At 42.0% G+C, this 27,413-nt stretch overlaps 1 protein-coding gene and 1 pseudogene across 6 annotated transcripts in view; both read left to right on the top strand.

The window, feature by feature from the left end:
- Positions 1–1,415: 1,415 nt before the first annotated feature.
- On the top strand, positions 1,416–1,755 carry LOC137204184 (large ribosomal subunit protein P1 pseudogene; annotated as a pseudogene).
- Positions 1,756–5,600: 3,845 nt separating this feature from the next.
- TCTN1 (tectonic family member 1) overlaps positions 5,601–27,413 on the top strand; it is a 29,395-nt gene continuing 7,582 nt past the window's right edge. For 3 of the 6 annotated variants that reach the window (XM_067700865.1, XM_067700864.1, XM_067700862.1), the window contains exons 1-8: positions 5,602–5,916; positions 8,738–8,858; positions 14,689–14,819; positions 16,414–16,565; positions 18,079–18,166; positions 20,289–20,398; positions 21,835–21,855; positions 26,385–26,528. In XM_067700865.1, the coding sequence (XP_067556966.1) occupies positions 5,619–5,916; positions 8,738–8,858; positions 14,689–14,819; positions 16,414–16,565; positions 18,079–18,166; positions 20,289–20,398; positions 21,835–21,855; positions 26,385–26,528 (1,065 nt within the window). In that variant the 5' untranslated portion in view covers positions 5,602–5,618. Of the gene's footprint in view, positions 5,917–8,737; positions 8,859–14,688; positions 14,820–16,413; positions 16,566–18,078; positions 18,167–20,288; positions 20,399–21,834; positions 21,856–26,384; positions 26,529–27,413 lie in introns of all 6 variants that reach the window. The other 3 variants (XM_067700863.1, XM_067700867.1, XM_067700866.1) reach the window with 3 other exon arrangements.

Genomic DNA, 27,413 nt, shown 5'->3' with positions numbered 1-27,413 from the left:
CAGGGAAGCCCACTTTCATTTTTTGAGGCTCTTTGTTTACAGAAAAATGAAGAGTTAAGTTCTTCATTTAATATTTAACAAATTCATTTTAACCCCAAGGTTAAAATGCCATGTAAATGTGCCATTACAAGATGATTGGATTTATTAAAAGCCAACTAATAAAACTGCAGTGAGATACCACCACACAATTATTAGAATAGCTAAAAATGAAATTGCAAACAAAACTGACCATACCAAGTTTTCACGAGCACAAGAAGCAACTGGAGTCTCATACACTGTTGGTGGGCATGCAGAAGGTACGTCGCTTTGGGAAAAGGTTGGGAATTTTCTTATAAAATTAAACAGCCACTCACTATACAACCCAGAAATCTCATTCCTAGGTATGCACCCAAGAGAAATGAAAATCACACAAAATCTGTATGTGAATGTTTGTAGTGGCTTTATTTGTAATTGCCAAAAACTGGAAAAACTTAAATTCCTTCAACTTGTGAATGAATGAAGAAATGGTGGTATATCCATTATGGAATACTTGTCAGCAATAGAAAGGAGTGGATTGAAAGAAACTCTTGCATATATGGCCAAATTATTTTTTAACAGTGGTGCTAGGACTATATAAGGGGGAAAGGACCGTCTCTTCAACAAATGGTGTTGGGAAAACTGGATATCCACATGCAAAATAATGAAATTAGACCCTTACCTTATGCCAAATACAAATATTAACTCAAAATAGATTGAAACTATTAAATTCCTAGCAGAAAACATAGGAGAAAAGTTTCAGGACATTGGATTTGGCAATGATTTCTTGGATATAACACCAAAAGCACAGGCAACAGTGGGACTACATCAAACTTAAAAACTTCTGTGTGTCAAAAGAAACAATCACCAGAGTGAAAAGGCAACCTATGGAATGGGAGAAAAATAATTGCAAATCACATATTTGATGAGGGGTTAATATCTAGAATATATAAGGAACTTCTACATCTCAAAAACAGTAACAAAAACCCAATTAAAAATTGGGCAAAAAACCTGACTAGACATTTCTCCAATGAAGATATACAAATCGCCAATAGGCACAGGAAAAGATACTTGATATCACTAATTATTAGAGAAATGCAAATCAAAACCACAATGAAACATCACCCCACACTCCTCTGGATGTATGTTCTAGAGATCTGTTGCACAACAATGTGAAAACACTTAACACTGCTGACCTGTATACTTAAAAATGATTACGATGGTGTTTAATGGTATGTGGGTTTTTTTACAATAATAATAATAATAAAAGTAATAAAAGAAACACCCCTTTCCTCAGCTGCCGCTAAGGTGCTCGGTCCTTCCAAGGAAGCTAAGGCTGCCTTGGGGTGAGGCCCTCACTTCATCTGGTGACGAGCCCCTGCCTAGCACTGGCCCGTACCATGGCCTCCGTCTCAGGGCTCACCTGCATCTACTCGGCCTCATCCTGCACGACAATAAGGTGATGGTCACCCAGGATAAGATCAATGCCCTCATTAAAGCACTGGTGTAAATGTTGAACCTTTCTGGCCAGGCTTGTTTGCAAAGGCTTTGGCCAATGTCAACATTGGGAGCCTCATCTGCAGCGTGGGGGCTGGTGGACCTGCCCCAGCAGCTGGTGCTGCCCCAGCATGAGATCCTGCCCCCTCCACCACTGCTGCCGCAGCTGAGAAGAAAGCAGAAGCAAAGAAAGAAGAATCTGAAGAGTCCGATGATGACATGGGCTTTGGTCTTTTTGACTAAACATCTTTAGTAACACGGTCAATAAAAAGCTGAGCTCTTAAAAATAAATAATAATAATAAAAGAAACAGACTGTTGATACATGCAATGTGGATAAATCTCAAAGGCATTAGGTTAAGTGAAAGAAGCCAGGCTCAAAAGGCTATATACTGTATGATTCCATCCATGTGACATTCTGGAAAAGGGAAAAATCACAGGGACAGAAAATAAGCAGGTCAATGTCTTACAGGGCTGGGACAGTAGGAGGGGCTGACTATAAAGGAGCATGAGGGGAATTTTCTGCGTGGTAAAATTGTTCTGTATCTTGATTATGGTTGTGGTTATATGACTGTATGTGTTAGTTAAAATCATAAAACTGTATACCAAAAAAACTGTACATTGGTGCATGAGAAAACCTGTATATAAAAAACTGTATGCAAAAATTTATACTGTATATAAATTATCCCTCAATAAAACCGACTAAAAAGAAATGTGGAGTAAATGTGGAAAAATGTGAAATCTGAATGATCTCGGTGCAGTGTACAGTGGTCTTTTTTGTACCTTTTATTGTGATTGAAATGTTTCAATCTGAAAAAATTTTTTTTTTTTGCGGTACGCGGGCCTCTCACCGCTGTGGCCTTTCCCGTTGCGGAGCACAGACTCCGGACACGCAGGCTCAGCGGCCATAGCTCGCGGGCCCAGCTGCTCCGCGGCATGTGGGATCCTCCTGCACCGGGGCACGAACCCGTGTACCCTGATCGGCATGCGGACTCTCAACCACTGTGCCACCAGGGAAGCCCTTTAAAGTTGTTCTTAAGAAGCCAATTAGTTGGGACTTCCCTGGTGGCACAGTGGTTAAGAATCCCCCTGCCGATGCAGGGGACATGGGTTTGAGCCCTGGTCCGGGAGGATCCCAGATGCCGCGGAGCAACCAAGCCCGTGCGCCACAACTACTGAGCCTGTGCTCTAGAGCCTGCGAGCCACAACTACAGAGCCTGCGTGCCACAACTACTGAAGCCCGCGTGCTTAGAGCCAGTGCTCCGCAACAAGGGAAGCCACCGCAACGAGAAGCCGGCGCACCACCGCAATGAAGAGTAGCCCCCGCTCACCACAACTAGAGAAAGCCCGCATGCAGCAACGAAGACCCTAACGCAGCCAAAAATAAAAGTAAATAAATACATTAATTAATTAATTTTTAAAAAGCTGATTAGTTTATTCAAACTTCAGTATGGTCCAATAATAGGATGCAAGTTTAAAGTTGTCTGGTAAACAAAGAATTGTTTCATTCTTGTCAATGCATGGCTGTGACTGTATTTATTACTTCACTTTCAGAAAAGGTCAAACTTGTAAATTTGAGACCTTTCAAGAATGTGAAGTCTGCTCAAATAGCCCTTCTGCCCCCATAATGTTTCAGAAAACATTTGAAGAACAAGAATAGTATCTGGTGGTTGACTAGGCATGTGGGAAATGCAAGGAGGAGAGAAGCTGGGGATTATTTTCTTCTGGGTGTTGATTTAGAAATGAATTACTCGACAGTTCACTTCAGTCAAAACAATAGAGTCAGTCCTTTCTCCTCACACAGGCTTCATCTCCTGTCGTTCTAAGAAATCCCTTTATAAAGCCTAATGATTCTGCCTCCCTATTTGTAAAATATTTGGCTCAGATGTATAAAGATGGGTGTATATACTTAATCATAGGCAAAACTGCATACTTAGTTTTAGACAGATTAGAAGCCACGACTTTAGCAATAATAATAACAACAATAATAGTCAACTCACCCCAAACCACACCAAAGACCAAGACAGAGGGGTATCACTGCTATATGAAGTCAGACTCAGCTATTTTTCCACCCAGCTACTCCTGTCTTTGGTTTTTCAGGCTCCTCACGTGCGGCAGCTTCCAAGTGCAGAATTCCAAGAAGCTGAAATTGTCTTGATTCCTCCCAACGTTGGCACAGGCTATAAGGAATTGAGAATGCCAATAATCCTAGAGAAACAGATGGACGACATTTTAGATCACAAACATTTACGCACAACGCAAATGCTGCAGTTTTGGACAAAATATGGAAATAGATCTTGGCCATTCTTTGTGTCCTTCCATCTTAATGAGGGAATCTGCCAAGGCCGGGGGACAAGGAAGAGAGAAAGGATCCTTTGGGTTGAAAGATGAAAAAAAAACCTGGCAGAAAGGAGTCGGCTGTGAAATGAAAAGTTTCAATGTTCCCAAGGTTTGCAAAATGGATCTGAGCTGATGCAGCCCTCATCTTGACTGTATAAAATGTCATAAAATTACTTTTGGGCCACCTACGGAGTGTTTGAGATTGAACCAAAATGGGTGGTGAGATTATTTCCCAAACCATAAACTCGAAAATGTTAGAACTGACGGTCACTTTATCAAAATTTAATCCAACAGCCTAAAATTTCAAAACAGAAAATAAGACAACATGATTGACAGATACTAAGGTATAGAAAAGAAAGTAGAGGCCTGGAAGTAAAGAGAAGATTGAAAAACAAGTCATCCTGGATTTAGAAGTTGTGAGATGAAGGTTTGGAAAATAATAGTTTTTTTTTTAAAGGAAAGCATTACATACAAGCATTATTAAAAGTGGTCCAGAATTTCAGGTGGATGTTAAAACAATCCTCTGTAGAAAAGAATTGGAAATATCTGTATTACACATTTGATCCAATTATATTTTATACACTTTCTCTGGAATGCCATAGGAAGGTGCTAAATATGTCATTTTGATGATTTAGCTTTGCTGTATAAATTTAATAAACTAGGTATATATACTGTTTTGGCATTCTTCTTTTTTTTAATTTTAATTAATTTATTTATTTAGTTTTGGCTGCGCCGTGGCTTGTGGGATCTTAGCTCCCCAGGGATGGAACCCAGGCCCCCAGCAGTGAAAGCGCCAAGTCCTAACCACTGGACCAACAGGGAATTCCCTTGGCATTCTTCCAAATTGGAAAAATGTGTTTCCTGAATAATTACCATGATACGTTTAAGTATTTTCACATTCACTTCTGAATTGTAAGGAGATTAAGTATCAAAGATATAGCCAACATACCTGGGCTGGAATACTTCTATAAATATGGCAGCTTAGAACTGAGGGGCTTCCCTGAGTCTTGTGGTCTTCAATTCATTTTGTAGAGTTACAGTAGATTTGCCTTGTTTTTTCCTTTTAACACCTATAAATCATTCTATTTAATTTTTGTCAATTTTTTTTGTCTGTAGAAAAAGTTATTAAGTTTTCATCTGTCCCCCTTATCACAACACAGTGAACAGAAGTTATCTGGCGACTTCCTGGGATACAAGCCCTAGAGGTAGTTACTATCCCTGTCATACAGATGAGAAAACCGAGGCTCAGAGAGCCTAAGTGGGCTAAAACAAAAACGGCAAAGAAAGTGTCGACAGGTGTGAGACAGAGAAAATTCAAGGATAGTGATGTGATCTCTGCTCCTTCAAAAAGCCCTATTTAGTAGCTTTAGGAGAGTGGGTCCCCAAATTTCTGTCCCCCCCACTGGTTGCATTAGGACATTTGTTAAAAATATTGATCCTTGGACCCTGCCCTAGGCTTATTGATTCAGAATCCCCTGAGGCGGAACCTGGAAATCCGCATTTTTTAAACAAGTACCGCAGTCCGCTTGGAAACCACATGCGGGATTCACAAGCCCCAGGTGTCCACTGGCTTCACACTGCCCAGGGCCCGCGTTCCACAGTCCCGCCCCTCTCCCCCGCCCCCATCCCCGCCTCTTGTGCCGGCCCCGCCCCCGCCCCGCCCCCGCCCCGCCCCCGCCCCGCCCTCCGCCCTCCGCCCTCCGCCCGCCTCGCCCAGGCCCCGCCCTCGGCCCCCAGCCTCTCGCGTCCTCTCGCGACCCTTCCCGTGATGCCCCGCACCCAGCCGCCGCGGTTGCCAGGTAGCGCGCGGTCCTTGGCTGCTAGCTGCGCGGGTTTCCGCTTGGTGATGGGGCTGCGGGATCTCCCGCCGCTCCTGCTCTTGCTCGTGGACTGCTGGGCCTCCGTGAGCGCCCAGGCCGGGGACACCCCGGTGGTGACGACGGAGGCCCTGAGCTCCACGAAGCCAGCCCCGACGACTTTCCGACCTGCTGTATCTCCTAGACCCCATGAAACCCCCAGAGCTCCCAGGCCCTCCTCCGACCCCAGGCCCACCCCGGTCACGGACGGTGGGTACCAAGTGCCAATTCCTGGGGATCTACAGTGATCCAGACTGCGGGGGGTGGTAGCCCGGGTGAGGATGTAATAATAATGATAGTAAACGTTTATTGACCACTTGTGTGCAGGCATTGCTAAGTGTTTAATAGGCATTAATTCTCTCAACAACCGTTAGAGGTAGATGTTATTGTTCACTGTCAGAGAGATGAGAAAACCGAGGCTCAGAGAGCCCAAGTGGGACAATATAAAAAGCTTTGAAAGTACTTGCAGTGGTCTTGGACAACATTAACGCTAAAGGTGATAATGAATGAATACTTGCTTGCAGCTTTGCAGCTGAACACGAAATTAAATCGAAAGTTTGTAGACAGTTGTGGGAATTAAGTGCATAGGATACATTGAACTTTTCACTTATCAAAAAGAGACGCAAAAAGTCTAGTTTACTGAAAGTGACTGGGTCAAGGCCCCTGTCTGTTGACTTGAATTATAAGAACCCAGGATTCCTCCTGTGTTGAGTTGGAGGTGGGAAGTTATGGGGTGAGGGGTTATATCCACTTCTCAAGATTCATCTTTAGGGTTAATTGACATATTTCTCAGAAAGTGATCTAATCCTTGAGTCACACATTTGGTGACTATTTAGTAATCTGATTCGACATGGATGACTTCAGGGGATAGCTGTGACTCCAAGATAGAGTGCAAACTTTTGTGAATATGCATTTTTCTGGGGTGAGAGTTCATAGCAGTGAGTAGTTTGTCAAAGGGGTTTGTGATCTCAAAAAAATCCCTTTTAAGCCCTCTGACTGTAACTCCAATAGGTATGCAGTATTTTTTATCCCTTCTTAAGAGAAAAAGATCTTTTCTTAAATTGAGTAAGGTTCAGTATTAGTAGATAGAAAAGTCATCATTGGCTGACATTCTGAACTCTAGGACTTCAGTTACTGAACCATTATTTCTCCTTTATAAATTATGAGTAGTCCTGAGAAAAAGTACAGAGAAATATATTTGCTATTTCAATATAAAAAAAAGCTTTGTTTTATATCAAAACTATTTATTTGATGAATTAGGGAAGTTAAGTGATAAATTGGGACAGAATACAGCAGAGTATTCAATATCTGAAATTCTCTAAGATTTTTTGGACTGAGTTGTCTTTTATCCATGTAAATATTTCATCTGTTAATGCACTTTCTCCCCAAAATGAAGCTGTTCATGAACCATCATTAATAGGTGTTCAGGGCTGTTTTTCCAAAATGGGAGGGTGAATTTACACTTTCCTTCGTCTTTTTAAAGGGCCTCTGTTTAGACCTGTGCAAGTAATGATAATAAATGACAGCTGGCATTTATTAACTGCTTACTGTGTAGCAGCCCCTGTGCTAAGCATTTCATCTGTGATGTATCTCATTTAATCCTTATAACAACCTTAGGATGTTGGGTTATTCCCATTTTTCATGTTAGTGAATTACTTGCCTGATTTTAGGTCACACCCTGGGTACGTGTTGTAGCAGGAGACTGACTGGGAGTGGAGAACTGGGCAGCCGTTTGCAGAATGGGTTACAGGTGGAAGAGAAGGATGATAACTTTCATCTTGAATGTGAGCTCTGTTCATTAGTACCCTGTAGACGTGAAGAGGCTTGGAAGAGCAGCTGAGTGCTACTTAGACCCTGGGAGTGCTCAACAGATACTTGTTGGCTGATTAAGTATACTCACATGGATAGAGACCTTTTTTTTCCTAAGTAAAGTTATTAAACACTATTGCTTTGTCCCTAGTAGTCTTATAGCTACCTACTTACAAAGGCGTTAAGTTTTGTAAAACAAATCAACATTAATTTTGAACACATAAGGCAGGGTGCCTCAACACTTCTAAGCACACAGAGGAGTCCTTGGCTAGAGGGAAACATTGTAAAATAATTCATAAATGCAAATAAGAATGTTGTATGTATTGTCTACCAACATTTGCTTGAGATCCCTTTTTTAAATTTGTTTGTGCATGAAATCCTTTTTCAAAAAAAGAAAAAACATTACAGGTAAGATTGAAGCACTGATATTATTCCCTCCCTTCCAGCAGTAATTAAACTACCATGAGTTCAGTATTTATCATTCTCATGCTCTGCTATCTCTTTAAAAGTTTTTTGCCCCCCTGTTTGACAGACTAAAATAGGGAATTAAAAATCCAGGTAGTCATCATTAGTAAAAATTAAAATTTGCTAAGTGGGGCTTCCTACCTCTTCCCATGCTTTTATTGTCTGAATTATGAAAGATATTTCTAGGATCCCAAGTACAAAGAACTTGAGCCAGTTTGATTCTTGGCCAATAGCCTGTGAATGTGGGCTCAGCTTCAAAGCTGCAGTTGACGTCTGAGGAGAGGAACAAGATAGAGAACCCTGATTCTTGGCAGCCTTAAGTGGGCCCTTCCTCTGAATTGGAATCTCTGGAGGAGGGGCTCAGGAGTCTGCAGTGTTAAACTGGTGGTTCTTTTGGTCAGGCAATCGATTTACTGTGGTGGTTCTTAAACATGTTTTAATTATCAGCATCACCTGGAAAGTTTTTGAAAAACAGGTGTCTGGTTTCATAGTTAGCTTACCAAATCAGAGTCTTTCTAGGTAGAATGCAAACAGAACTTTCCAGGTGAGTCAGATGATTATCCACTTTGGGGAAACCTTGGATGGAGGAGTGCTCAAACTGACTTATTTTCACTTCGCAAATTTCCCCCAAAGTGCAATAGGAAAAGTAAAATGGACCTTCTGTATGAGATGGATTTTTGGTACCTTGCAGTGGCAGGGGGGCAGTCACTACCTGCTGATTGTGACGCCCTGCACCCCACCTCTCTTGTTTCTGTAGTTGCTGCTCTGTGTGTCTGTGACTTGTCTCCAGCACTGTGTGATGTCAACTGCTGTTGTGATCCTGATTGCAGCTCCGTGGATTTCAGTGTCTTTTCTGCCTGCTCAATCCCAGTTGTCATGTAAGTTTGTGACACATGCAGCTTTGATAAAATTGGACCAAGATTATAAAATTTTGGGACAGAAAGTGAAAAATCCCCCAGGCTGAAAAACGCAAACCTGATTTTCTGAATTTTGCATCATTCAGAAGTCATGCTGTCCAAACCAATATGTACAAGAGTGTCTATCCCTTATTTGCATCCAGCCAGATGATAGCTCAGGCAAAAGAGAAGAGAGAGTGTACTTTTTACAAAGGGTATAATGAAATCTCTGTGTTCAGATACTGAATTACGTTTCACTGTGATTTGTAAACAGATAAGGTGTCACATTTTTGTATCTGTGAATTAGTCTCATGTATAGCCTAGGGTGAAAAGTACAGTTTAATTTTACAGCTTTTGTTGTAGACATAATACTTGGAACAAAAAATTAAATAGATAGGAAAGCTTTGTTTATACTTTTCTGATGGACGAATCTACCAGGAATTCTCACAGTTCACATTGTCTAGGAGAATAATGGAAAACGACATTCCCAGTTGATTATAAGGTAAAGAAATAATCTCTTCTGATTTATCTGCTTCTCATAATTCAGATAAAATAGCAGCACTTAGGAGAGGTTAATTTATTCAGGATGGGACCAGTTTATTATTCAGAGATAGCTAATTTACATTTAGTCTTGTATCAAGTTTTAGCGATTGAAACTTGATAGGTTGAATGCTTTTTGGAAGTGTGATGTGTTTTTCCCATGGGAAATTTTATTGCCCAATGGGAAATCGAATCTACTTCTTTTTTTTTAAAATTAATTAATTAATTTATTTTTGGCCATGTTGGGTCTTTGTTGCTGCGGTGCGGGCTTTCTCTAGTTGCGGTGAGCGGGGGCCACCCCTCGCTGCAGTGCACGGGCCTCTCATTGTCGTGGCTTCTCTTGTTGCGGAGCACAGGCTCCAGGCACGCGGGCCTCAGCAGCTGTGGCATGTGGACTCAGTAGTTGTGGCTTGCAGGCTCTAGAGCTCAGGCTCAGTAGTTGTGGAGCACAAGCTTAGTTGCTCCGCGGCATGTAGGATCCCCCCCCGGCCAGGGCTCGAACCCGTGTCCCCTGCATTGGCAGGCAGACTCTCAACCACTGAGCCACCAGGGAAGCCCTGAATCTACTTCTGATATTGTAAAAATGCTTGGAGCATGGGGTGTTGTAGTCAGATTATTTATTTTTATTTTCATTTTTTTTTGTGGTACGTGGGCCTCTCACTGTTGTGGCCTCTCCCGTTGCGGAGCACAAGCTCCGGACGCGCAGGCTCAGTGGCCATGGCGCACAGGCCTAGCCGCTCCGCGGCATGTGGGATCTTCCCGGACCGGGGCATGAACCCGTGTCCCCTGCATCGGCAGGTGGACTCTCAACCACTGCGCCACCAGGGAAACCCTAGTCAGATTATTTTTCTGTCTAGCTGGACGATATTGTAGTTCAGTCTTCGTTGAAAATCATTCTGTTTTCCTGTCTTAGTAAGTACCAGGAGCCTGAGAGTGAGGTATCTGCTCCAATCTGAGATCATTATTTAGAATGTAATTGTTTAAAAAAAATTAGCCAGTATTGTAATTTTAGATATAGACTATTTAGAATGGGGGTCAGCCAGCTTTTTTCTGTAAAAGGCCACATAATAAATACTTTAAGCTTTGCAGGCCATAATGGTCTCTGCTGCAACTTCTCAACTCTGCCATTGTTGAGCAAAAGCAGCATTGGCAATACGTAAATGAATGGGCATGACTATGTTTCAGTAAAACTTATTTACAAAATTAGGTGTGGTTTGTGGACCTCATGGTTTAGAAGTTAGAGCTGAATTTGTAGTGCCCTCAGGAGAGGACCTCAGAATTTTTTGAGTTAGTTTTGCTTGTGACTTTCTCCTGAATATGGAGTGTAGAAATACTGAAATCAAAACTAATAGTTCTAATTAGTTGTGTGTTCTTGTTATGTAGATTCCAACTCATAAAAAGTTTATTTACATTTGCTGAACTGTCATCAGCTAGTCCTATCGTCCAATAACTTGTAAATTTATTGTTAAGATTATTGGATTAATGTCTGTTTTCCTCATTAGATGTAAGCTTCTTGAGAGTAAGAATTATCTTTTATATACCATTTACCAGTAGTGCCTAGCACAGCTCCTGCCACATAGTTGGACCTCATTAAAAATGAGTTAAATGGATGAATGAATTTCTCCCCTCCACCCCTAACTGACCCTCAAGTATCCCCTTTTGACTTTCTCTACCCAGGCAGAAATCCAGGCCAGAAACCTGGAGGCTACCCTGGCTCCTGTCTCTTCCTTGCCTTCTCACATCTAAAGCCGTCTTTCACATCTCACCATGCCTTTCCTGAGCCCTCCTGTGTGCCAGTACCAGGGATTTAAAGATGAGTTAGACATGGTCTTGCCTTCAAAGAGCTCATGAATAAGGGAGACAGATGAGTGGATGGCAGTTTCTGCCCCAGACACTAGGAGAACTCAGAGGAGTGGCATCTAACCCAGAGAGTGGGAGTAGGGAGGTCTTTCTAGAAAATAACTGAGCTGGGTTCTGAAGAACAAGTAGAAGTTGGCCAGCGTGGAATCAGGAAGGGCATTCCAGGCCAAGGGAGCTGCATAGGGGTGAAGGAATACAGCCTGTTGCCTTAACTGCAGGTAACTCAGCATGGCTAGGGAAGGGTGGAGCCAGAGGAGTGTGGGGAATGGCAGGGGTCAAATTCTGAGGGGCTTTGTGTGTATGCTGAGGGGTTTGGATTTTTCCTGAATTCTTCAGGGGGCCGGGAAGTGAGGTGATTAGATACCCAACTTAATAAATTTAGCAGCAGCATGGACAGTAGATCACAGGGCCCAGGCCTGGTAACAGGGAACCAAGTAGGAAGCTATTGCAGATGAGGATTAATAGGTGCCCTCTCTTTTACCCCTGAAGGTTGTGATAGTGGGACTAAAGAGAAATGTACGGATGTGATACTGATTCACTGCACAGGATTGGAGAGCTGCCTGACTCGAAGGGGAGGGGTGAAGAGTCCCATTCTGCTGAGTTGTCTTCTACGATTGCCCTCATATTTATCCATTCCTACTTTCTTCCTCTTCATAAGCTCACGCCTCGACTTATCACTCACTTGCTAAAGAACCTTCAAAAACTCTCATTACCTACAGAATCCATAACCTGGATTCATATCCATCCCAGCCTCTTTCAGATCTTATTTCCTACTAACCCCATTTGGTATCCACCATCCAGCCCACCTTTGGTACTCTGTTTTCCAAATACCATCAGTACATTACCCATCCTTGGCCAATGTCATTCTTGTACTTGGATTAGTGTCCCATTCCCTTTCTGTCTGATTCCTACTCATCCTTTAAGGCCCAGTAGGACTCGTAGATTTTTCAGTGCTGGATCTTTTCTTATTAATACTACTCACAGTTTTTCAAAAATATTCTTTATGCCTACAATAACAACTGATATACCATTAGAACTATACAGAGCATTTGGAAAAGAGGCCAGTTACAAAATAAATCAATACCCCATCAATAAACATTCAAAAAATATAATGGAAATGGATTCTATTCATAACACCAATAGAAATTTAACATAGTTAGAATTAAACTTAACTATTCAGAATTTTTGTGAAGAAAAACTTCAAAATATAGTGAGACATAAAACATTTGAATAACTGGAGAGATACGGTCTGTGTAGTGGGATGGGAAGAATCATTACTTATACATTTCAATTTATTATAATGTAATTCTAGTCAGATGGGAGAGGGATAATGTGTCAAAATGATTCTAAAATTCATCTGGAAGAATAAACAGAACAGCCAAGACGTTATTGAATAAGAAGAGCAAACTTCTAGGTTTAAAACAGTTGTAACACTATAATAATGAAAATAATGTGTATTAATTCAAGACAGATTAGTAGGTCATTGGAAGAGAATAGAAAGGCCAAAAATCAGTTGTGTGTACTGATTTTACACCAGCCCACTTTTTAAAAAAGTATTATGTTTTTTTCTACTTATGTATTTAATATAAATATGGTATTTCATCTCTGTGGAGTACAGGTTGGATCATGATGTAGGATTTACATCCTAAATGATGTAGGATGATTATTTAAAAACAAAAAACGTTAGGTTCCTGCTTCATAGCATTACATCGAAGTAAATTACCAAGAGATAGAAACGTTAAAAAAAATTAATGAGCAAATGAAAAATATAGGTGAACATTTATTAATCTTGGGTTAGGGAATGTCTTTTAAGCATAAACCCAAAGGCAAACTATAAAAGAAAAGATTGACAACTTCATTATTTTTTAAAAAAATCAGGTACTTCCCTGGTGGCACAGTGGATAAGAATCCGCCTGCCAATGCAGGGGACACAGGTTCAATCCCTGGTCCAGGAAGATCCCACATGCCACGGAACAGCTAAGCCCTTGCGCCACAACTACTGAGCCTGCACTCTAGAGCCCGCGAGCCACAACTACTGAGCCCGCGTGCTGCAACTACTGAAGCCCACGCACCTAGAGCCCATGCTCGGCAACAAGAGAAGCCACTGCAATGAGAAGCCCGTGCACCGCAACGAAGGGTAGCCCCTGCTCGCCACAAGTAGAGAAAGCCCACATGCAGCAACGAAGACCCAACGCAGCCAAAAAAAAAAAATATATATATATATATATATATATATATATGGGTTATTATAAGTCAATGAGAAGACAAATGTTCTAATAAAAAATGGTCAACTTACTGAAGAATAAATACCAGTAAGCAGAAACTATATGGAAAAATATTTAACCTCACTAGTAAAAGAGAAAATTCAAATTTAAACAATGAGATAACAGGCTTTTGCCCATGAAATTGGCAAAGGGTAAAAACTGAATGATAATATCCAATCTTGGCAAGAGTACAGGAAATACGCGCTCTTATTATTACAGTGTTGGTAAGGATGCATCTTGCCTTTCTGGAAGGCGATTTGGCAGTATGTCCCAGAAGCCTTAAATTACGCGTACCTACCTTTTGACCCAGCAATTCCACTTCAGGAGATATGGCCTAAGGAAATAAATGGCGATATTAATAAAAATGTATGTACAAGGATGTCATTACAGCATTATATATAATCGGGGAAAATTAGAAACAGCCTAGATCAACAGTAGAGGATTGGTTAAAAAAATTGGGAGTATCTTAATAAATTGGTATAAATGAAGCTATTTAGTATAATAATACAAAAACATATTTGATATGGGAAATATTGGGCACTATATATTAAGTGAAAAAAAGCCTTAAAGCAGTATGTAATATCTCATTTTTGTTATATCTCTATGCCATATCTATCAGTATCAAATAGATTAGGGTTTGTTAAGTCTGGGATTGGTTGAAGACTTATCTATACTGTAACTTCTAAGCCCCGAAACTTCCAGATGACGTTACATTTTCTCATTCTCACAATCCTTTGTGAAGACAGCTTTATTCTAAAGATTAGGAATTTTGGATCCATTCTGAGTACTTATAAACAATCTGAAGTTCTGCAAAATTTTATGTAATTGATTCTGTCAGAGTTTGCAAGGTTCATTTACATCAAAATTATACTCTGATCTATATTCCATACTTGACAAGATTTTCTTAAAGGTGATTCTAGTTGTCTTCATATTTTCACTGTTAGAGGAAGAAGTTTAAAATGCCAAACAATTTAACACTGAATAAACTAAATAAAAGTGGATTCAATTCTAACATCGCACTTTCATAAATATCCTCCATGTAGTTGTTAACATAGTATAGTGCAAGCATCTGACAGTTTTAAAATAATCTTGCTAAGATTGTGTGCATTTGCCTTAAAACTTTGTCTTATTATTTTTTTAATTTTCAGGGGTGATAGTCAGTTTTGTAGTCAAAAAGCAGCCATCTATTCATTGAATTTTACAGCAGACCCACCTCAGAGAGTATTTAAACTTGTTAACCAAATCAATCCATCTATTTTCTGCATTCACATTACAAACTGTAAGTATTTGATGGTGATATACTTTGTGAAACTCTGAAAATTTTTTTCTTTTAAAAATTCTTTTATGGAAAAATGTCCCATTGTTAGATTTAAAGCAGTTATTCTGTGGTTTGGCTAGAGTTTATCTTGAGGCCATTCCACAGACAACTGCAAGTAACTTTATAAACCTGTGGCCATGCACGTTTTCTTTAATTGTGCTTGTGTAGTTATCTTTTGAAATCTCATACTTTATTTCAAAGGTGTTTATAATATGTAAACATGCATAGGAATCTAGATTTATTTAGGGGTGTGTGTGTGTGTGTGTGTGTATGTATGTGTGTGTGTGTGTTTTACTTTATTTCCTCCTGATTTAATAGTTGAGAATCAGGTTCAGCTTTGGTTTCAGGTTCCCTTTTTCTCTTTTAGTTTTACTAAGAATATTTGCATGAAAACAGGACCTTTATTTTTTTATTTCTTTATTTTTTTTTTGCGGTATGCAGGCCTCTCACTGTTGTGGCCTCTCCCGTTGCGGAGCACAGGCTCCGGACACGCAGGCTCAGCGGCCATGGCTCACAGGCCTAGCCGCTCCACGGCATGTGGGATCTTCCCGGACTGGGGCACAAACCTGTGTCCCCTGCATCGGCAGGCGGACTCTCGACCACTGCGCCACCAGGGAAGCCCCAGGATCTTTATTTATTTATTTTATTTTATTTTTTTATTTTTTTATTTTTTTAACATCTTTATTGGAGTATAATTGCTCTACAGTGGTGTGTTAGTTTCTGCTTTTGGGAGGTCTGAGGTCTTCTGCCAGCATTCAGTAGGTGTTCTGTAGGAGTTGTTCCACGTGTAGATGTATTTCTGGTGTATCTGTGGGGAGGAAGGTGATCTCCGCGTCTTACTCTTCCGCCATCTTCAAGGTCCCCCCCAGGATCTTTATTTTTATCTGAGCATTTAGCTCAGTTAGGTGTCTAGTTCCAAAGTACATGTGAGTGTAAAATGTTATCAAGATACCAAAGATCAGAGACACATTTATGGTTTTATCTAACTTCATCGTCTTTTCAGAGTGTCTTTATATTTTGTTCCTTTGCACCTGAACATTTAGGCGATTGCTCTGTGATTTGTAATCTGAGGTAATGACTGGTCAGTCATTGTCATGTTCTCTGACATAACAGGCCCAGTGAACAGACCAGCCTGTTCCCTCCTCTTCCCACCTCTTATGTACAGGGCACATTATCCTCCTGGGCTTTGGAGGTGGCTGTGTGAGGGTAGAAACAGGGTCTTTCATTCCCATAGCCATCTGGAGAGAGTTGTCCCTTAGAGGTTTATGCAGCAGATGCCTCAGTCCATGGGCCAGAGAAAGAGATTGATTATTATTGGTTTCTCTAGTGCTCTTTACCTGTAGGCTTTAGAAACCATTGCTTCCACAATAGAGAAAACCCTATTTATTTAATAAGATTCAAGAAATCTTGGGGAAAGTGAATATAAAAAGAGACACTTTAGTGTCTTCACATCAACCTTAATGCTACTGAAAGTTGTTTCCAAAATACTACATATGTTATATATACTATACATGTTATGTTTTATACTGATCTAAAATGTTTTTTCTAAAAACAGATAAACCTGCATTATCCTTTATTAATCCGGAAGTGCCTGATGAAAGCAATTTTGATAAATTGATGAAAACATCGGATGGTTTTTCAACGAATGCAGAATCAGATGTTTCCTTGTCAACCAAACCGGATGCTCCAAATACTGCAAAATATGAGGTGAGCCAGGAACTTAAGTCCACTCATCCCGTCACAAATATCTTGTCTTTGTAAGTTAACTTTTCAGTTTGTTCCCAGTAAACGGGCTTTCCTGAGACACAGAATTCATATTATAAACTAAAAAACTTAATGTGCGTGCTTATAGATCAAAGATCATGAAAATTAAACTTGAGTAGTTGAATTCTAACATAGGGTTGTGAGGCATTTATTCTGTGGTAAGCTTGCATTTGTCTCTGCAGAATTTTTTCTTTTCCACCTCAAAAGATGCAGCAAAGTGCTTTTTTCTTTGCAAAAAAAAAAAAAATTTGCAAAGATGCAAATTTTATGCATCTTCCTGTGTCACTATAAAAGTTACTACTTCTTGAGAATTTCCCATGTGCCAGGCACTGTGCAGAGCTTTTCAGACATAATTGCACACAACCCTGGGAAGGATGTGTCATTGTCTCCATTTAAGTGATGAGGAAAACAGAGGTATAGGAAGGAACTAGTGTTGGAGCTATATTTTACTGGTACAAAGTATTCCTTCCATGGATGTGTCGTTATTTATTATTGAGTCATTCCACTATTTACCAGACATTCGTTTCTAGTTTCTGCTATTGTAAATAATCCACAATAAACATTCCTATAGGTACATATATATATATACATATATATATATATATTTTTGGCTGTGTTGGGTCCGTTGCTGTGCACGGTCTTTCTCTAGTTGTGGCGAGCGGGGGCTACTCTTCATCGCGGCATGCAGGCTTCTCATTGCGGTAGCTTTTCTTGTTGCAGAGCATGGGCTCTAGGCACATGGGCTTCAGTAGTTGTGGCCCGCAAGCTCAGTAGTTGGGGCTCACGGCCCTGGAGTGTGCGGGCTTCAGTAGATGGGACACATGGGCTCAGTAGTTGTGGCTCTTGGGCTCTAGAGTGCAGGTTCAGCAGTTATAGCACACGGGCTTAGTTGCTCCGTGGCATGTGGGATCTTCCTGGACCATGGATCAAACCCGTGTCCCCTGCATTGGCAGGTGGATTCTTAACCATTGCACCACAAGGGAAGTCCCTAAATACATATATTTTTGTCTGATTAAACCTTAGGGTATGTTCCTATAAACGGGTTAACTTGGTCAAAGTGAATGGGAATTTAAAATACCGATACCAGATTGCTCTCCAGAAAGATTGCAGGAATTTATACTCCCAGCTCTGGTGAAGGACAGGGCTTGTTTCCCCCTTGCTGGCACCTGTGTCAGCTTCCTACATACCCTTCCAGTGGAATAGAAATAAAATTGCCTAGAATAAAAAAGCCTGCAAATGCAGTAACATGCGTACACAGAAACACACATCCTTAAAAGGAAAAGGGTGGGGCAGCTAGTTAGAGGTAAGCTCCCTGCGGACAAGGACCACATCTGTTTTTTAATCACCCCTGTGTTCCCGATGCCTGCAGTGCTGCCTGTCACATAGTAGGTGTGCAGTAAGTGTTGAAGGAACACCTTAGTTGCACCTTGACAGCTGTTTGTTGTTCTGTTTGCAGTATGGGGTTCATTTGCAGACTTCACATTCATTTCTGAGATTTCCTTCTCCCCTTACATCATCTCTGTGCACCGATAATAACCCTGCAGGTAAGAGAGTGGGCACTTTTCTTCCTCTCTGCAAACAGAGTTTGTTCTTAGTTTATATTTATAGTAGTCATAATTAAACAGACTTCGTAACTAGAAACAGAGAGTCTTAGAGTTGAAAGAGGCCTCAAAGGTTGAATAGTTCAGTTTCCCACCCAGTGCCAGAATCTTTTCTACAACATGCAGTCACTGTTTGAGCACTTGCAATGATGGAGAACTCACTACTTGTAACCAGCCCATTAAGTTGTTTAACTCTTTCAGTTGTTGGAAAGTTCTTTTTTTAAAAAAATATTTATTTATTTGGCTGCAGCAGGTCTTAGTTGCAGCATGCAGGATCTTTTAGTTGCAGCATGTGGGATCTAGTTCCCTGACGGGGGATCGAACCCGGGCTCCCCTGCATTGGGAGCATGAAGTCTTAACCACAGGACCACCAAGGAGGTCCCTGTTGGAAAGTTCTTTCCTCGCTGGAGCTAAAGTTTGTCAGTAGTTAACACTGATTAACTGTATGCTGGGTATTGTGTAAAGTGCTTGCATGTGTTTTTCCATGTGATCCTTACAATGATCCTCTAAGGGAGGGTTGTTTTCATTCTTTAGATGAGGAAACTGAGAAACATTCAGTTTCTTACTCAGGCGGTGGTGGAGCAGGGATACAACCCATGCAGCTGCCTCCCATGGGTCCTGCTTCTCCTTCAGGAGCATCATAGACTCCATGGAGTAACCCTCTTGGCAGTGGAAGGCAATAGGCCTGGCTCTCCAGTCCTTAGCCAGCTCACACTATGCAGAAACCTGCTAAGCCGTGGATGACAGTATGTGACCTAATGAAGCAACACTTGCTACACGAAGGAAAATGTGTTCTATTGAATAGATGCTTAACCTTGCTCACACAAAGGAACAGTGTAAATTAAAACGAAACTGAGGGACTTCCCTGGTGGCGCAGTATTTAAGAATCTGCCTGCCAATGCAGGGAACATGGGTGTGAGCCCTGGTCCGGGAAGATCCCACATGCTGTGGAACAACTAAGCCCGTGCACCACAACTGCTGAGCCTGCGCTCTAGAGCCCATGAGCCACAACTACTGAGCCCGTGTGCCAAAACTACTGAGGCCCGCGTGCCTAGAGCCTGTGCTCTGCAACAAGAGAAGCCACCACAATGAGAAACCTGTGCACCTCACGAAGAGTAGCCCTTGCTCGCCGCAACTAGAGAAAGCCTGCAGGCAGCAACGAAGACCCAATGCAGCCAAAAAAATTAATGAGAAAAAAAAAAAACAACGAAACTGAGATACTGTTTCCACCTAATAGATTGGCAAAGCGTAAAGAAATTTAAGTCTGTGGATAAGTAGGCACTTGTCTATATTGCTGGTGGGACTAAAAATTGGTAAGGCCTCTGTGAAGAGCACTTTGGTATTATGTATCAATATTGCACATGAATATGCCCTTTGACCTAGCTTTTCTACTTATAGGAGTTGGTCCTACAGAAACTCTGGCCCACATGCAAAACAATAGATTGCAGCATTATTATAGCAAAGCTGGAGACAGCTTCCATTAGTGGGGAACTGGTTGAATAAATTATGGCATGTCTATAATAGAATACTAATTCTCCCTAAAAAGAGTAGGAGGAAGCTCTTTATGTACTGAGATAGACTGAACTCCAAGATACATTGTTCAGTGAAAAAAACAAAGGGCAGAATATATATTGTGAGTTTGTTTCCAAAAGGGGAAAGAACTACTAAAAAAAAAAAAATTTATACACGCACACACACATACATATACATATATATACATACATATATATACACATGCGTTTATTTGCGTAGGATATTTCCAGAAAGATACACAAGAAACTTCATGCTGACTGTCTCTGGGGAAGGGAACTGGTGGTTGCTGGGGGACAAGGGTTGGGGGGAGACTTCTCTCAATATCTTTTTGTGCCTTTTGAATTTTGAATCATGTGAATGTATTATGTATTTGAAAAATATTTTTTTAAACCCTATATTAAGCATATTATGTCTGTGTCGTAACTTTGCAGTTTTACTTAGATTACAATTTTTTAGTTACTGTTGGACAGTTAAAATTTTTCTTGTTTTAAAAATTTTTTTCCCTTTCCCTTGGGAATGCTACGATTTCCAGCATTTCTGGTTAACCAAGCTGTTAAGTGCACCAGAAGGATAAATTTGGAACAGTGTACAGAAATTGAAACCCTGAGCCTGGCTTATTACAGCAGCCCTAAAATTTTGAGGGTAAGAATTATTTTGAAGTGAAACTTGATTCATTGGGTTTATTTTCCGTTCTTTGTACCCTTTTAAAATATAAGTAGAGCATCATTTCAATACATGATTGACACTCAGAATTTTTCTTCTCCAGTTCTTTGGTATACTGATACCAAAGATATTGAAATAATCACTTAAAATAATTTTTATTTTTATATAGTTAGCTCATATTTTGCTTCCTTTTTTTTTTGATTTCATTCATTTTGATGGTAACCAATAGTCTGTCTCCTGAATTAAAATGACCTTTATTAATAACCAAAACCTTTAGAATTATAAAAACATCTTAATATCTGTCACGGGAATGATCATGTTAGCACCACAAAGTTATCTTTCTGGTTGGCAGATGAAATAAACACCCAGGAAAGGACAGGAAATATGTTTGCTGGAGAAGAAGAGGCCCCTGTGTGAAGAGGCCCCTTCTTCCTGGTTACGGTGACTGAAGCCTGAACTGAATAGATGAGAGGCCACTGGCCTGCTTGGTGGGTGATGTGAAGGGCTGCAAGGGGAGAAGACATTTTTCAGTGATTTAAAACTATATGATTATTTTGAAAGCCCCCTTCCCCTTCTGATTTCCGGAGTGTGGTGACGGGGGCGTCCATGGCACCTGTATTCATCTGGGCTTCAGTTTTCAGAATCAGGTTGAATCTTTCCTCTCCCTGCCCTTTCCCTCTCCCTCTCTCCTCAAAGTCAGCCATCTATGCCTGTGAATTCTTCCAATTCGTGTGACTTCTCACAGTTGTCCTGGAAGCATTCCCTCAGGCGTGCAGGCACAGTTCTTTTTCAGTTTAGCTCCCCCGCCCCACGTCCACTCATCCCCCTCCCCAAAGCTCCCATTAGCCTAATAGGGCATCTTGGGGTTAGAGAAGTGGGGTTGGCAGCGTGGGGACAGGAATGAAGGGAGGTGGAGCCCTTTAGGAAAAGAGTTCCAGCGGTGCTGGGGAGGCAGGAGCCTGGCCCCGAGAGGGCTCGGGCTACAGGCAGGAAGGCCACTTAGGAGACTGGACATTGCCTGGGCAGGCAGTGGTGTCCTTCCGATGAGGACAGGCGCAGCGCAAGTGACCAGGAGGATGGGAGCCATGTCTTCCCTACAGTGTTATGTCACTGATGACCATATGGAAAATACTGCACAATTACACTGAAGTGTGGAGGCTTCCTGAGACTAGCTCTGCTGGGCTGGTCTCCTGAGCTTCCATTCAGAAGGAAATGAATATAGAAGGGAAATGTAAAGTTATTATGACACAGATACAAAAAATATATAGGTGGCAAGTCTTGATTAAGGAAATTCTGTTTTCCTCTTTGAGAAGTCTTTAATAAGATGAATGTGCCCTTTAACCCACGGTCTGAAAAAGCAATAAAAATGCTTCTTTTTGTTGTACTTAACAAAATTTGTTGTTCTTTTTATCTAGGTGCCTGGTTCAGGAACAAAGGTAAGAGTACTTCTTAATGGAATTATTGTCTTACTTCGGAGCGTTTGAAATGAATACACTTATGGTCAGAAGGGTACCTTACTGCCAATAACAAAAACATTTGCCAAAAAGCAAGCAGAAATGAAATAGGGAAACTCCTTAGTAGACCATCCTTTTGCTATCACAAAAGGGTCAGATTTTCAAATTCCTTAGTTTTTGTAGTGCACACTTGTTCATGTTTAAATGACGTAGCTGTCTTGACTGACAATGGGTGTGATTGGCTTCTGTGATTTCAGGGCATCCCTTGATATCTTCTTGGCCTCTTGTCAAGAGAGCTGGCTAGCTCCCAGGATTCTGCCTGTCCAGTGTAGAAGATAGAAAGAAACCTTTTGCCCAGTGAATGTACACACCTGTGTAGGAGGTGTGCACTCTCAGTGTAGCTTCCAGTGTTGAGTTGCAGGTAGGTTCTATTCAAAGCCTTATGGCCCCAGCTCAGGGGCCCTATAGAACTGTGGTCAGGAGGCCACGGTCTCTTTGCAGATATGTCAGGGAGAAGTATGGTGGATCTACCTCTTACTCTTGGGGCTGCACCCTGTGCCTGCCTGTGAATACAGTCCCCAAGGAGGCCAAGGCAGTGGCCTTGTCGTAGTCTCCCAGAGCCTGTGGAATTGGTTGCCCTTGGTTCAAAAGTCAGCTTTGCTGTTGTTTTCTTGTGTGACATATGCCTCAGTCTCCCCAGTTGCAAGTGGATGGTAGGTCTCTGCTCCAGAGGCTTGATGTAAGGCTCGAGGGAGAATGCACATAATGTAAGACTTGGTGCTTGGTGCAGCAACTAGCACGCAGGAAGCACTGCGGACAGCAGTACCCACTGTGATTGATTTCATTACGTCTCTGGACACAAACATGTTTGAGGTAGGCATTTGGAAAGGAATGATTGTGTGACTTTGGACTTCACAATACTGTGTGTGGGCCTGGATTTCCTCATCTGTGAAGGTGCTTTCAAACTTATTTCAGTTATAGTGCTTCTTCAAGTGAAAGAAGGGAGAGCCTTCCCTAGTGTGTAACATGGATTGAATCCAAAGCCCCTAGTTGGGGCTTTCCTGGTGGTGCAGTGGTTAAGAATCCGCCTGCCAATGCAGGGGACACGGGTTCGAGCCCTGGTCCGGGGAGATCTCACATGCCGTGGAGCAACTAAGCCTGTGCACCACAACTATTGAGCCTGCACTCTAGAGCCCGTGAGCCACAACTACTGAGCCTGCATGCTGCAACTACGGAAGCCCACGTGCCTAGAGCCCGTGCTCCACAACAAGAGACGCCACTGCAGTGAGAAGCCCGTGCACCGCAACGAAGAGTAGCCCCCGCTCGCCGCAACTAGAGAAAGCCCACGCACAGCAACGAAGACCCAGTGCAGCCAAAAACAAATAAATAAAAATAAATTGATTAATTTTTTTAAAAACCCAAAAAACAAAGCGCCTAGTTGGAGCAGGGGTGGGGTCCGAAGCCCTTTACCTGCCTGACCTCCCCATCTTTCTCCTTTCTTGGTCCCTGTGAGGAACCCTACAGCTCCCAGGGACCCAGTTTGAAAGTCATATAATAGACTAGCTCTCAAATACTTCCAGCCACTAAAAAGTGCCTTTATTATAGCATTCAAAGCTTGAACTGTCTGTGGGGACAACTGCCCTGTACGCCATATAGTGTTGGTACTAAGATGGTGCCTAGTAGGTACTGGGCACTCAGTGGGTTATGTGTTAATTGAATGAATGACTAAGGATTGATTCAATCAAGAAGGGAGGACCTATTGTGAGGGATAATAGGACGTTACTCAAAGGCACGTACTATGTGCCAGGCACTGTTCCAAGTGTATGTGTGTCTGCAGTCCTTTAGTTGTCCCAGTGGTTCTAGGAGGTAGGTCCTGTTGTTGGCACTCTGGCATGTGAGTCACAAAGAGATGACTTAGCTTGCCCAAGGCTACACAGTGGGGAAGAGGCAGAGCTGGGACAAGAAACCAAGCTGTCTGGCTCCAGAGACCTTATTCTTAACCGTGACATTGGACTAGCTCTACTGTGTGCCAAGCCCTGAGTTTGGAAGTTTCACACACGTTCTCTCTTTGCGTCCTATGGCCACACAGTCAGGAAGTGGCAGACTGCGACTTCCAACTCAGATCTGTGTGACACCAAAGCTTGTGCTCCGAAGGATATCAACTAATATCAGGGATGTGTTTAAATTCTTTTAAAATGCAGCTTCCAAGGTCTGTTAGAGGATGAGGAATATAAAAATCGGATCCAGTCTCCCCATTAATGGAAGCCCATTGTGATTGCTTGGAATTATTGTCAATATCTATTGAACCATCAGTGAAAGATTGTCATGGCCCTGTAGTTTCATTGTTAAGTATGCTTTACTTCTTTGCCAGTGGGTAGTTTGGGAATGGGATATGATTGAATAGGACATTCAGGAAACCAGAAGAGCCGTACCATTTTCATTCTTGTGTCTGGTCCAGTGGATGGTGATATACTAGTGCAGCTCTTGCCACTTACACTCATCCATCAGTCTTTACAAAGCCAACTGAACCCTTCCGTTTCTGCCAGCCACACCCACACACCATGGGAATGGCTCCATCAGAGGATATGGAACAGTGTGCACTTTCTTAGAACACAGTATCATTGCTGAATCAGGGCATGTTCAGATAAAGGAATCCAGGGTTATCTTTTGATGACTTGCTTAAGAGCTAATTAACCGGTAGCATGGGACTCCCTGCATAACTCTTTTTTTTTTTTTTTTTTTTTTTACGGTATGAGGGCCTCTCACTGTTGTGGCCTCTCCCGTTGCGGAGCACAGGCTCCGGACGCGCAGGCTCAGCGGCCATGGCTCACAGGCCCAGCCGCTCCACGGCATGTGGGAATCTTCCCGGACCGGGGCACGAACCCATGTCCCCTGCATCGGCAGGCGGACTCTCAACCACTGCGCCACCAGGGAAGCCCCCTGCGTAACTCTTAAACCCAGTGGTGCGACTTGTTATGCAGAGGATGTTGTGGTGACTGGTGTTGCCCTCCTGCGACTCCATCACATGACATCTAGTCTTTGCTTCTGAACCACGTCACGTTCTTATATTAGAGGTTTGACTTACAAGGATAGTTGCCGGTCTTCATGGTCATGGGAGCAGTATATAAGAACTCCTTGTTTATCTATAAAATTACAGCTTAAATACTTAATAATTTTGAATTATAAACAACGTAGTACATGGTTGAGGGCAAAGTTCAGAGCAATATGAACAACTAGATATAAATTAGATTCCTTCCTAAACAGTGCTTTCTAAGAGCAGGCATTTAGAGCAAACATCAGACTTGTCTCATGGTACAAAGAGGCCAAAATATCTAGAGGTTTGAGCCATTTAAAGGATTGCTTGGTGCTTTGTCACTCTGCTGGCAATGGCCATAAGTGAAAAATGTCCTTTAATAGCATTGGTCTAACCAGGGCTTCCTGATTTTGCTTTAAAAATTTGTTTGTCTCTGTTTTTCTTACCCATGATCCTACCACCCATTGTGTGCGTGTGTAAGGGTGTGTGTAGAAGTTGTGTGTAAACTGGGTCAAGCATATATTCAGAGAGGTTGTGGGGCTTTAGGAGGATGGACCCTGGGATTGTGTGAAGAATGTGCACGTGCGTGTATACAGTGAGTGTGTTTATCAGTAGGAGCTGTGGTTTGGAGGTGAGAGTGTGTGTGCATTTGATGGTGTGATGGGAGTTTGTGTGTATGTGTGTGTGTGTGTGTGTGTGTGTGTGTGTGTTTGGGATATAATTCACGTACTATAAAACTTACCATTTTAAAGTGTACAATTCAGTGGTTTTTGGTATATTCACAAGGTTATGCAATCATCACCAACATCTAATTCCAGAACATTCTCACCACCCCAAAAAGAAACCCTGTGCTCATTAGCAGTCACCCTTCATTCTACCCCAACCTTCTCCCCCAGCCCCTGGCAACCGCTAATCTACTTTCTGTCTCTATGGATTTGCCTATTCTGGACATTTCCTATAGATGGGATCATGTAGTACGTGGTCCTTTGTGTCTGGCTTCTTTCATTTGGCACAGTGTTTTCAGGATTCATCTATGTTGTAGCATGTGTTAGTGCTTCTTTCCTTTTTATAGATGATTCTTTTTATTTATGATATTCTTTTGTATGGATAGACCACATTTTATTTATCCATTCATCAGTTGATGAATGACAACTGGGTTATTTTCAGTTTTGGGCTATTAAGAATGCTGCTGTGAACATTTGTGTACACGTTTTTGTGTGAATATGTTTCCAGAGGCAATCACTTAACATTTTGAGTATATCCTTCTCAGATATTTTCTTTGTGAATGTATTCATGTGTTTACATATAAATATCTGTGTTTTTGCAAGTGTGGAATTCTAGTATGCATATTGTTCTATAGCACGCTTTTCCCTTCTTGGCAGTGTATCTGTGGAGGTGTGTTTCAAGTTTTTCGTTATTTTAACCCATTCACCTCTGTTGTGGTGTGTCTTTAATAATCCAGGACTTTACTTTGCAGGTCCCTATCACTGTTCAGTCCATCATCATTCAATCTCTAAATAAAACACTAACCCGACTGGAAGACACTGACACTGATGTATTGAGGCCGCTGGTTCTTGTCGAGGCTGGGCATGATAAAATCTGCACTAACATCATCCTTGAGGTAGGCGCCCAATTTGGCTTTGAAAGTTTGCTCTGTTTGTGGGCGACTCAAGCTGCGTGGTGCTGAGGGGTAACTGGACACCCTCCAAAGGGGGCTCTGGCCATCCGATGGTATCACTTTTCTTGTCTTGGCCTCCTACTTCCCTTTATCCTATCTCATCAGAGGTCGCTTCTTTGTCTCTGAAATAATCGTGTAATTTTTCTCCACAAACCTAGTAACTTACAAGGATACGTCAAAATTTGTTGTTGCTGCTGTTGTGTTTGTTTGTTTGGTTTTTTTTAGATGTTGGGAGTAGGAGTTTATTAATTTATTTATTTTTGCTGTGTTGGGTCTTTGTTTCTGTGCAAGTGCTTTCTCTAGTTGTGGCAAGCGGGGGCCACTCTTCATCGTGGTGCGCGGGCCTCTCACTATCGCGGCCTCTCTTGTTGCGGAGCACAGGCTCCAGACGTGCAGGCTCAGTAGTTGTGGCTCATGGGCCTAGTTGCTCCACGGCATGTGGGATCCTCCCAGATCAGGGCTCGAACCCGTGTCCCCTGCATTGGTAGGCAGATTCTCAACCACTGTGCCACCAGGGAAGCCCCATGTTTTTTTTTTTTAATATTTATTTATTTGGCTGCGCTGGGTCTTAGTTGCGGCACACAGGATCTTCATTGTGGCATGTGGGATCTTTTAGTTGTGGCATGCAGGATCTTTTAGTTGCAGCATGCGGGCTCCTTTAGTTGCGGCATGCAGGATGTAATTCCCTGACCAGGGATCAAACCTGGGCCCCTGCATTGGGAGTGCAGAGTCTTAATCACTGAACCACCAGGGAAGTCCTGCTGCTGTTGTTTTAGCACATTTATCTGCACAGATAGGCTGATTACATTCTGCTCAGACCAGCTGATT

The sequence above is a fragment of the Pseudorca crassidens genome, chromosome 12 (genome assembly GCF_039906515.1).
Source record: "Pseudorca crassidens isolate mPseCra1 chromosome 12, mPseCra1.hap1, whole genome shotgun sequence".
In the NCBI taxonomy this organism is placed as follows: domain Eukaryota; kingdom Metazoa; phylum Chordata; class Mammalia; order Artiodactyla; family Delphinidae; genus Pseudorca; species Pseudorca crassidens.
The sequence above is the reverse complement of the archived record's forward strand: the minus strand, read 5'-3'. Positions and strand labels throughout refer to the sequence as shown.